Source organism: Piliocolobus tephrosceles, chromosome 20 (assembly GCF_002776525.5).
Source record: "Piliocolobus tephrosceles isolate RC106 chromosome 20, ASM277652v3, whole genome shotgun sequence".
NCBI classification, from domain to species: domain Eukaryota; kingdom Metazoa; phylum Chordata; class Mammalia; order Primates; family Cercopithecidae; genus Piliocolobus; species Piliocolobus tephrosceles.
In genome coordinates, this window is record NC_045453.1 from 16,371,193 (window position 1) to 16,383,577 (window position 12,385).

The 12,385-nt window shown below is 47.3% G+C and overlaps 1 protein-coding gene across 1 annotated transcript in view; it reads left to right on the top strand.

Annotated features, from left to right (window-relative positions):
- Positions 1-2,885, top strand: part of L3MBTL1 (L3MBTL histone methyl-lysine binding protein 1) — a 45,231-nt gene extending 42,346 nt beyond the window's left edge. The window contains exon 22 of the mRNA XM_023227923.1: positions 78-2,885. Coding sequence (XP_023083691.1) covers positions 78-212 — 135 coding nt within the window. The 3' untranslated portion in view covers positions 213-2,885. The remainder of the gene's footprint in view (positions 1-77) is intronic.
- Positions 2,886-12,385: the final 9,500 nt, after the last annotated feature.

Consider the following 12,385-nt stretch of genomic DNA (forward strand, 5'->3'; position numbering starts at 1 on the left):
TCCCTTTCCTTCACCCCTGCCCCGTGACCCTTTCCACCTTCTTCTCCACTTTCCACCTCCCTCCCCCAACCCCTCAGATGATTGACGGCGAGGCCTTCCTTTTGCTGACACAGGCGGACATTGTGAAGATCATGAGCGTCAAGCTGGGCCCAGCCTTGAAGATCTATAATGCCATTCTCATGTTCAAAAACGCCGATGACACCTTAAAGTGACTGGCCCAGGGCTGGGCCCTCCTGCGGCCCCTGCTTGGTCTCCCTCTCCAGCTGATGCTTTCTTCCTGACCTGAGTTCCTCATACCCCCACGTCCCCATGTTCCACCTGTATCTGACCAGGGCTAGTCCTTCTTAGAGGGTACATGGGAGCCGAGGAGCCCTGGGGAGGGTAGGCACCCAGCCCCAAGTCCTAGAGCTCATTCGCCACCAGGCATGTCAGTGAGGGTGTGATTGGCAGGGGCATTACTCATGGAGTCAGTGGGACTGTGGCAGCCCCACAGCTCCAGCGGACTTTTATTTTATTACCAAAGGGTCTTTTTCTTAGCGGTTGAGGAGAGTCTAGTAGAGCAGCAGTCCTTCAATCTGAGGCCCCTTTCCCCTTTTTGGTATCTCTGTGTACTTTTCTCTTCTTGGCTCCTTTCCTGCTGCCAAGAATGACCCTGCCACAGACGTATTTACTCCTGGAGGCACCTCCTCCCTTTCTGTCTGCTGGTTTTGCTGCCCTCATTCTGCTGCTTCGTTTCCTGGGCAGTTCCCCCAGCCAGACCCCACTGGCTCTTCCCCCTGAGATATGTGAACCTCAGAAACATGTTTTCGTAAGATCCGTTGGAAGTCTCTAGCTGCCTTTCTGTCTTTTGCCCAGAATTGAGAGATTCTGAGCTAAGATGCCTTCCTGAACTTGCCCAGTTCTGGACCAGTTGGCATTTTAGTATCCCATGCCAAGTCCAAGTTCCAGCAGAATGAACAGGTGGCTAGAGCCTCTTTTATAGATGGCAGAGGTTGAGGTTCCACGGCTGTTTTCCACTCACCCTTCATGTGTTGAGTCTGGAAAGGAGTAAGCCCAGCCTGGTCAGTAGCCTAGGTTAGGAGACCAGCATAAGAATTTGTTAGACAATCTCGGGTCTTTGGCCAGAGGGGCAGCTCCAGCAGGCATAGTGGTGCCTGAAATTAGGAATAGTGTCCTCTGCAGCCTTGGACCTCAGCCAAGGTATTGCCCATGGGGTGATGGCCCCAGGTCTGCCAGGCCTTCTGCTATGAAAATGTAGCACTCTGTGTAGCACACACCCCCATGACATCATTCAGCGTGTCCCTTAAATGTTTACCACTAGCTCTTGCAGAGTCTTGAAGTTGGGAGTTAGGAAGGTGAACTTTTCTATCTGAATTCTCCGGGTCCCTGAAGCCCTCCTTGCCGCTCTCCATCTGCCTCGCACTGCCAGCCAGGTCCCTGCTGGGCTCTGGGACTTCCACTTCTCTGTCCACATAGGAACCCAGCTTCCACTGAGTCACTGCCAAACCTGCCTCCCAGCCTGGGTGGGAAGGGGGAGAGCCACTGGCAGGAGCCAGCCCCACATGGAGGCAAGGAGTCACTGCCAACCTCCCGTGCCCAGGTGCTGATGTGGGCCTGCAGAGTATGGGGCCGGTGCCTTCCCCCAGACCCCTTCTCTCAATCATGTGATGCGTGTGTGTGTGCACGTGTATGTGTGCGTGTGCGGCACTCTCAGAAGTGTTTGACAGGGTGCAGATGTGAGGCTCAGTGTTGGGAAAATGCCAAGGGCTATTATTAAAATTTGAAGCTTTATTTTTACCTTAGAAGTGGAAAACCCAGAGCTCTGTTGATTTCCTACCACAAGTCAGGGCCCCTCTCTCCCATGGGCCGGACAGCTCTTTGAGGAAGCCATTCAGCTCCCACAGTTGAGCTCCCACAGGGCTTCAGCTGTCCCTTCCCTTTCAACTGCTTAGAGGCAGCTTTGAGCACAGCCTTCCTGGGAGGAAGCTAGGCAAGCCCTGCCACACAGCAAAGGTTGGGTTTACAAGGCTGACATTGGTACCCCCTTGGCCAAGAGTAAAGAAGAATGAGTCTAAGCCCTGCTTTCATCTTGGTTTTCTGGGTGTGGCAGAGCTCATCAGCTCCTTATCGTCAGTCTGCTCCTCTAAAAGACAAGAGATGTTCACTGACTTTGTGCGGTGAGAAGGCAGCAAGTACTCATGGCTGGTGCTGTGGGACCTCACAGCTTCTAAGGAGAGGGGCTAGGAGGGCCTTTGCCATCGGATCTGCCTAATGCTTGCCTGTGGTAAAGGCAAGATGGACCAAGGGCCTTGGGAAAAAGGGCTCCCAGGCCTCTGAACTTTTGAGGCCTCAGCACTTTCTGCACTATTGTCAAACTCTTTGGAAAGAAACCAAATCATTAAAAAGTAGAAAGAAATCTGCCTCTTGTCTGCCCCACTGCCCCTTTATCCCCACTCTGTCCCCAAATGATATTATTGCACCTTGACCTGGGAGTGCAGAGAGGGGAGGGAGTTGGCAGAGATTCCTGGTGCCCTCTGCCCTCTTAGCAACAGGTGCCACTTATATTTTGGCCCCTGGCAGCCTCGCCCAGCCCCTGATCAGCCCAGGCCTAGGGCAGTTAGGACCTTTCTGTTTATGTTCTCAAGCAGAGAGAATGATCTCAGAGTTTGCAAATGAAGCCTTTTTTGCACTTTCATTCACATGCACTTTGGTGGGGTTACATTTTTGTACTTGCCTCCTGTGTGTGCACATGTGTGTGTGTGTGTTTTTAAGAGAATCTTCTGGCTTAAGCTAAGATGACTCTTGAGGGAGAAAAAGTTACAAACAAAATGTGGTGTGATTTGTCGGTGTATCAAAACAACATAAATAAACTTGAACAACTGATATTCAGCCAGAGTCTGTTTCTATTTTCATGATAAAACATCCAGAGAACACAAAATGATTATCAGTAGTGGCATTACTGAAGAGACTAAAGTGTTCTCTTTGTTGTTAGTTAGGGGTCCTTATAGTTTTTAAGATAAGAAACAAAGGATAAGGATAAATGGGTATATCTGTCTACATTGAAAGTGTAAACAGTGGGAACTCCCAGAGATCAGTGTCTAAAAGGGCCTGATCCTTAATATTTGGTAAATGGTCAAGGGCAGAAAATTTAATGAAACCTCTAAATTTTAAAATAATAATATCAGGCTGGGCACAGTGGTTCATGCTTATAATCCTAGCCACTTTGGGAGGCCAAGGAGGGAGGATCACTTGAGGCCAGGGGTTCAAGACCATCTGGGTAACATAGCTAGATCCTGTCTCTATAAAAATGGCGTATGCCTGTAGTCCCGGCTACTTAGGAGTCTGAGGCGGGAGGATCACCTGAACCCAGGAGTTCGAGGCTGCAGTGAGCTGTGATTGCACCGATGTGCTCTATCCTGGTGCTCAGATAAAAAATGAAAACATCAAACTTTCAGATGGGGAAATGTCAACCTGAACAGTTAGATTTTGTTACGCTTCCCAGAGGCTACGAGCAGGTGGGAAAGTGGCACCTTTCCACACCATAACCGGGAACCTACCTGACTGAGACGGGTGCCATGATAGAGTGGTGGTCCCTGGCTTCAATGTGAACTGAACCCTCAGGGCTACCCAGGAAGCACCTGGGGTTTGGGGGCTTTAGCTCTAACTTCCCTTTTCATGCTTCTCAAACCTCCTACCCCATTGTCTTGACACATGTCCTCACCATCCATGTCACAGAGAAAGTGGAAGTCATCAGAAGAAACACCTTCACCTTCCTGCCATCTCATCTGCATGTCTCCTCCCACCCACATTCATTCGGTTTCTTTCCTATTACAGTGGAAGACTTGATGCTTCCACTTGTCAGAAGCTAATCTTCTACTAGCCATGGCTGCAATAAAAGGAAAAGAAACGTTAAGAGACAAGAAGGGGCTTTTGGCCAGGCGCAGTGGCTCAAGCCTGTAATCCCAGCACTTTGGGAGGCCGAGACGGGCGGATCACTAGGTCAGGAGATCGAGACCATCCTGGCTAACATGGCGAAACCCCGTCTCTACTAAAAATACAAAAAACTAGCCGGGCGACATGGCGGGCGCCTGTAGTCCCAGCTACTCGGGAGGCTGAGGCAGGAGAATGGCGTAAACCCGGGAGTCGGAGCTTGCAGTCGGAGCTGAGATCCGGCCACTGCACTCCAGCCTGGGAAAAAAAAAAAAGGGGGGGGCTTTTGGACATTTAAAATGGGATTACGGAGATAAAAATTCAACACAAGGGTTAAAAGATAAAGTTGAGGACATTTCCCAGCAGGTAGAAGAAAAAGAAAAAGGCCGGGCCTGGTGGCTCGTGCCTGTAATCCCAGCACTTTGGGAGGCCAAGGTAGGCAGATCACGAGGTCAGGAGTCTGAGACCAGACCGACCAACATGGTGAAACCCTGTCTCTACCAAAGATACAAAAATTAGCCAGGTGTGGTAGTACACGCTTGTAATCCCGGCTACTCAGGAGGCTGAGGCAGAAGAATCACTTGAACGCAGGAGGCAGAGGTTGCAGTGAGCCGAGATCGCACCACTGTACTCCAGCCTGGGTGACAAAGCAAGACTTCACATCAAAAAAAAAAAAAAAAAAAAAAAAAAAAGATAAGAAATGGGAAAGAAGAAAATGTATCAGAGGACTAGTTGGAGGCCCAAATATATGATTAATAGAAATTCTAATAAGAGAAATTCTAATTCTAACCGAGAAAACAAATTATATCAAAAAAAACTTAACAAACTTGTATACTGAAAACAAGAAAACATTGCTGAAAGAAATTCAAGAACACCTAACTAAATGGAAAGAGATCTGTGTTCATGGCTAGGAAGAGTTAGTATTGTTAAGATGTCAATATTACCCAAAGAGTTTTACATATTCAGTGCAATCCTTATCAAAATCTCAGCTGATTTTTTTTTTAATGCAGAAATGGAAAGACGGATCTTTAAATTCCTATGGAATTGCATGAGGCCTCAGATAGCCCAAACAATCTTGATAAAGTATAACAAAGTTGAAGAATGAACTGATGTATTTATTTCCTTCCTGCCTGCCTGCCTGCCTTCCTTCCTTTTTTTTTCTTTTGACAGAATTTTGCTCTCGTCACCCAGGCTGGAATGCAATGGTGCAATCTCAGCTCACTGCAATTTCCACCATCTCCTGGGTTCAAGCAATTCTCCTGCCTCAGTCTCCTGAGTAGCAGGGATTACAGGCACCCACCACCATGCCCAGCTAATTTTTGTATTTTTAGTAGAGACAAGGTTTCGTCATGTTGGCCAGGCTGGTCTCAAACTCCTGACCTCAGGTGATCCTCCCACCTTGGCCTCACAAAGTGCTGAAATAACAGGCATGAGCCACCGCGCCCAGTCAGAGCAAACCAATTTCAAAACTTACTTCAAAACCACAGTAATCAAAACAGTTTGGTACTGGCATAAGGACAAATAGACCAATAGGATAGAATTGAGAGTCTAAAAATTAGTCCATATGTCTATAACCAGTTGATTTTCAATAAGAATGCCAAGTCCATTAAATGGGGGGAGAGTACAGTTTTTTCAACAAATGGGTCTGGGGTAACTGGATTTCTACATGCAAAAGAATGAAGTTGGATACCTACCTCACCCCATATTCAAGTATTAACTCAAAATTGATTGATGACTTAAATATAAGAACTAAAACTATAAAACCCTGAGAAGAAAACATAAAGGTATATCTTCATGACCTTGGAATTGGCAATGAATTCTTAGCTATGACACCAAAAGCATAAGCAACAAAAGAAAAAATAGATAAACTGAACTTCATGGCCGGGCACGGTGGCTCACACTTGTAATCCCAGCACTTTGGGAGGCCGAGGTGGGCGGATCATGAAGTCAAGAGATCAAGACCATCCTGGCCAACATTGTGAAACCCCGTCTGTACTAAAAATACAAAAGTTAGCTGGGTGTGGTGGCACGTGCCTGTAATCCCAGCTACTCGGGAGGCTGAGGCAGGAGAATCACTTGAACCCGGGAGGTGGAGGTTGCAGTGAGCCGAGGTCACGCCACTGCATTCCAGCCTGGGCGACAGTGCGAGACTCTGTCTCAAAAAAAAAAAAAATTTGAACTTCATAAAAATTAAAGACTTTTGTGCATCAAAGGACATTATCAAAAGAGTAAAAAGCACCTACAGGGTGGGAGAAAACATTTGCAAATTTTACAAGGGTTTAATATATAGAATATATAAAGAACTCCTAAAAGTAAGCAACGAAAAGCCCAGTTAAAAGATGGGCAAACAACTTGAATAGATATTTCTCCAAAAAAATACATGTAAATGGCCAGTGAGCCCGTGAAAAGTTGTTCAACATCATTAGGCATTAGGGAAATGTAAATTAAAGCCACAATGAGATATCACTTTCTACCCATTAAGATGGTTATAATTTTTTTAAAAAGGAAAGTAAAATGGTGAGGCTGTGGAGAAATTGGAGCTGCTGTAGTAGTGGAGATGTAAAATGGTGCAGCTGCTATGGAAGAGAGTTTGGCATTCAAAGCATGATATAGGCTGAAAAAAAAGAGTTCGACAGTTCCTTCAAAAGCTAAGCATAGAATTATATGATTTAGCAATTCCACTCCTAGGTATATACCCAAAAGATTTGAAAACAGATACTTGTATGCCTATGCTCATTGCAGCATTATTCACAGCAGCTGAAAGGTAGAAACAACCCATGTCATCATCAGCAGAAAACAAAATATGGTCTATCCATTCAATGGAATCTTAATTCAGTCAAAAAAGAATAAAGTTCTGATACTTGCTACCACTGGATGAACCTTGAAAACATGCTAAGTGAAATAAATGAGGCCAGGCATGGTGGCTCATGCCTGTAATCCCAGCACTTTGGGAGGCCGAGGCAGGTACATCACGAGGTCAGGAGTTTGAGACCAGCCTGGCCAACATAGTGAAACCCCGTCTCTACTAAAAATACAAAAAATTGGTTGAGTGTGGTGGCAGGCACCTGTAATCCCAGCTACTTAGGAGGCTGAGGCAGGAGAGTCACTTGAACCCAGGAGGCAGAGGTTGCAGTGAGCCAAGATCGCACCACTGCACTCCAGCATGAGCAACAGTGTGAGACTCCGTCTCAAAAAAATAAAAAAGAGACACGAAAGAACAAATACTCCACATATATGCAATATCCAAAATAGGCAAATTCATAGAGATGGAAAGTAGATTAGAGGTTACCAGGGACTGTGGGGAAGGGGAAATGTGGAGCTTAATAATTACAGAGTTTCTCTTCGGGGTGATAAAAACAGATTTTTTATTAATTAGATAATAATGTTTATGCAACATCATGAATATACTTAATGACACTGAATTGCACACTTAAAAATGGTTACAATGGCAAATTTTATATTTACCACAATAAATTTCCTTTTAAAAGAGGAAGACATATGATCCAAGAAGCAGGACACACCAAGGAAAGAGACAAAGGGGATTTTCCAGGCCAGTCACAGTGGTTCACGCCTGTAATCCCAGCACTTTGGAAGGCCACGGCAGGTGGATCTCTTGAGGCCAGGAGTTTGAGACCAGCCCGGCCAACACTGCAAAACCTGTCTCTACTAAAAATACAAAACAAGTAGCTGAGTGTGGTGGTGCGTGCCTGTAATCCTAGCTACTTGGAAGGCTGAGGCAGAAGAATTGCTTGAACCCGGGAGTGGGAGGCTGCAGTGAGCCGAGATCATGCCGCTGCACTCCAGCCTGGGCGACAGAGAGACTCTTATTTCAAATGAAAAAAAGGCAGAGGTGGGGACGGGTTTCCAGAGTGATGGGAAAGGAAGGGCCAGGTTCACCTCTGGACAGCTATCTAGGTGAGATTAGGAGGATGAAAGGCTCTAAGAAAAATGGGGGAAAAAAAACCTGAAACTGATATATTAATGTATCAAGAGGATATTTTAGCTTTATCAAAGAGTTATGTACACATAATTATATATAATTAATAATTATATATATTGAGTATGTTCAATTTCTAAAACCAAATGAAGCAACTATAAATTCAGGAAAAGCTGAAGTGTGTGTTTGCATGGGCATAATCCAAGTATTCATGTTCTATAGTAGTAAAGAAACCACTTGAAAATGTTTTCAACTGAAAGATGGAAGAATAGAAGTATAAGACTATTAAGATATTAAGATATACGGAGGTAAATACCAAGGAAAGCAGCTTAAAAAGATGAGGAATGGGGCAAGGAACTGATCTTTTTCATTATTTGGTTTTACACTTTGTACACTTACCACTTTCTAAAAATGTTTCCAAAAAGCAAACGGGAGCCGGGCACGGTGGCTCAAGCCTGTAATCCCAGCACTTTGGGAGGCTGAGACGGGCGGATCACGAGGTCAGGAGATCGAGACCATCCTGGCTAACACGGTGAAACCCCGTCCCTACTAAAAATACAAAAAAACTAGCTGGGCGAGGTGGCGGGCGCCTGTGGTCTCAGCTACTCGGGAGGCTGAGGCAGGAGAATGGTGTAAACCCAGGAGGCGGAGCTTGCAGTGAGCTGAGATCCGGCCACTGCACTCCAGTCCGGGCAACAGAGCAAGACTCCGCCTCAAAAAAAAAAAAAAAAAAAAAGCAAACGGGGGCCCATATCTGGGCTGTGTTTGCCCAAGAGTCTTTCTCTTAGCCCATGTGGATAACAGATTTTTCTCTGGTGGCCCTGTGTCTGTTATTCCCTTTGCCTATGGGTGAATCTGCAGGTGGGGCTGGGGGTGGGAGTAGGGCTGGAGCCAGACTAAGGACAGAAAAGTGGGCAGAGGAATGTCAAAGTCCAGGGAACATTTCTGGAGGTGGATTTCCATTGGTTAAGTCTCTTGCTTTCCTCTTATGCCTGAGAACATGGCTTTGACCTTCATACCCAAACAACAAAGTCCAGCCAGGGAGGGTGGGAGGGGAAAGAAGGAAGAGAGGAAGTTGGGAAGGAGACGCATATCTGCACATATCTGCATAAGTGACCTTGGCCATTTCCTGCAGTATCACTGAGGGGGAAGGGCAAGTTCAGCACTGCTGCTAGCCACGTTGGTTGGCACAACTTGTTATAATAATTTGGTAGATAGTTCATAATTAACCCAGCACTCACATGTACTAGAGTTTATCTGTTAGAAATACTAGCAGAAGGCCACAGGATATTAAAGCAGAGAGGTTCTCTGCAGCCTTGTTGGAAATATTGTGAAACTGCTGACAGTCTAAATGTCCATCAGAAGGAACAGTGAATAAGGAATAGGGGTAGTGAAAACCCCACACTGAAGTGTGGTGCAGCTGCTTAAAAGATGTATATATGAAAAAAAGTGAATTACTGATGGCCCATTTTCTGGAAAAATAAATGGACGCAGTTATATAGGTTAATACATACAGATTAATATATATAGATTAAGACATAGGCAAAAGTCTGGAAGGATTGTCACCCTTTGTTTTCTTTTTTTTTTTTTTTTTTTGAGACGGAGTCTCGCTCTGCCGCCCAGGCTGGAGTGCAGTGGCGTGATCTCAGCGCACTACAAGCTCCGCCTCCCGGATTCATGCCATTCTCCTGCCTAAGTCTCCCGAGCAGCTGGGACTACAGGCGCCTGCCACCACACCCGGCTAACTTTTTGTATTTTTAGTAGAGACGGGGTTTCACCGTGTTAGCCAAGATGGTCTGGATCTCCTGACCTCGTGATCCGCCCTCCTCGGCCTCCCGAAGTGCTGCGATTACAGGCGTGAGCCACTGCATTGGGCCCGATTGTCACCCTTTAGTTAACAGCAGCTACCTCTGGAAAGGAGATTGAAGATGGGCTGGAGGGAAAGCTTTCACTTTTTATTTGACATTCTTCTGTAAGTTGGAATTAGTTGATACACTTTATGCAACCAATGTCAGTATGTGGGTTTTTTTTTTGAGATAGAGTCTCGCTCTGTTGCCCAGGCTGGAGTGCAGTGGCCGGATCTCAGCTCACTGCAAGCTCTGCCTCCCGGGTTCACGCCATTCTCCTGCCTCAGCCTCCCGAGTGGCTGGGACTACAGGCGTCCGCCACCTCGCCCGGCTAGTTTTTTGTATTTTTTAGTAGAGACGGGGTTTCACCGTGTTCGCCAGGATGGTCTCGATCTCCTGACCTCATGATCCGCCCGTCTCGGCCTCCCAAAGTGCTGGGATTACAGGCTTGAGCCACCACGCCCGGCCTATGGGGTGTTTTTTAACCAGCTCTGGAAGAGCAGGGGAGAAGGAGCTTGGTGGCACAGCAGCAGCAGCAGCAGCAGGAGCTCTGGGAAAGGGCAGGACCTTGTGTGCTGCCCTGATTTGCTCTGTGCACTTGGGCCAGCCACCTCCCCTATCTGGACCAGGGCCAGACACCTGCTGCTATGTGTGTTGGTGGAGGTGGGGTGTGTGGCCATGCAGGGCTCCTCCAGAGCACGGCAGAGCAGCCAGTGTTTAAGGCACCAGAATTACCAGAAAGTTATTGACATTTTAATGGAAAGGCAATGGAAGAAGCAGTATGAAAGTCAGCCTGCTGAGGAGGGGTCACTGGGCAGAGCTTTCCTTACCTGTCCAGGGGTCCAATTAGAACCCAGGGCCAGTCAGGCACGGTGGCTCATGCCTATAATCCCAGCACTTTGGTAGGCCAAGGTGGGCGGATCACGAGGTCAGGAGATAGAGACCATCCTGGCTAACATGGTGAAACCTCATCTCTACTAAAACTACAAAATTTAGCCGGGCGTGGCGGCGGGCGCCTGTAGTCCCAGCTACTCGAGAAGTTGAGGCAGGAGAATGGCGTGAACCCGGGAGGCGGAGCTTGCAGTGAGCCGAGATCATGCCACTGCACTCCAGCCTGGGTGACAGAGCGAGACTCCATCTCAAAAAAAAAAAAAAAAAAAAAGAACCCAGGGCCTGGGACGCTTTGGGTCAACCCCCGAGAAAGCCTTCCCTGTTCTCCAGGGTGAGCTAATCTCTGGTTCCTGAGCCTCAAGTCTCTGAAGGGCAGAGTGGGGCATAGGTTTCAACTCAGCTGTGATTCTCCCAGAACAGTGCCAGGGCAGTGCTAGGTTGGGTAAGCTCTGGGTGGCAGTCTTTGGCTTAACACAAGAAATTGCCAGAGGCTGGCTCAGGGGGAAATGAGCTGCCCAGCCCTGGAAGTTTCCATGCAAGGACTGAACATAGAGGCTGGTGGCGCCCATTAGGGAAGAGGTGGAGGAGAGAGTTGTGTGAGACCAACCTTTCAGTTGCTGGTTCACTAGGTTCCAAGCGAAAGGGAAGATGACTCAGCGGAGGGAATCAGGGAAGGCTGTGTAGGAGTCAGCATTTAAGCTGGACCTTGAGAGACTGTGGCAGTTCCAGTGTTGAAAGGGACTTCAGAGATCATCCCTCCAGCAGGACACACCATCCATCAGCAATTCACATGAGGTTCCGGGAGCTGAAATCAGTTGCCCACGGTCACATAACAAGTTGTGCTTTTAAAAATTCAGAGAGTCCCCCAGGCAGCGCCCATCCAGGAGCCAGTGGGTGCAGCCAGCTTGGTAATTCAGGTCCAGTTGTTAATTAGTAACTGGAAGGCCCTGAAGCCAGCTTCCAGCAGGCAGAGCTGGGAGGTTGAACTTGAGCCGGTTTGGGAGCCAGGAGCGAGTGGGTGACAGGTCGTTCCTGATTGGGAAGGTTGCTCGACAAGTCAGGATTGTGCCTCCAGTCAGAAGGACTATGAAGAGGGAGAAGAGGGCAGAGCCGTGCAAGGGGCTGCTCCCCAGGACCTGAGCTAGAATCTGGAGTTTTCAGGTGAGAGGCTCACCTGTGAGCAGGTTACCTGCCTGCTGGCCTATTGGTCTCCAAATTGACTAGTTACCTAGCTAACATCTTTCCTAGTACTTGTTGACTTTCTTTCCTTCCTTTCTTCCTTCCCAACTTCTTTCCCTTCTCCCTCCTTCCTTTCCTTCCTTCCCTCCCAACTATCTGCTTTGTCAGCTGTCTAATTTTCTTTCTCCTTAACTAACCAAGTTACTTCCTTCCCACTAACTTCATTTTTTCCTTTTCTAGCTTTATTACCTCCTGAAATTCCAGGTCATGGGCTCTGCAGTCAGATGGCCTGGGTTCAAATCCTGGTTATGTCATTTATTAACTGTCTTGATCATGTCACTTCCCTCTCCTTGCCTCAGTTTTCTCCTCCTTAAAACAGGGACAATGATATTTCCTAACCCGTGGGGTTGTTGGAACAAAATAAGATAAAGTTGGCACTTGAACTGGGCAGGTGTGTAAATGAACCAGTTACGGTGAAGACAGGGACAGCAGCAGGAGAGGGTGCATGGGGTCGGCGGGTTGTCTGGCTTCCAGGAAAGGCAATGAGAACAGATGAAAAGGTGAGCTGGAAAGACCAGGTTTGTTGGGGAATGTTCCAAGG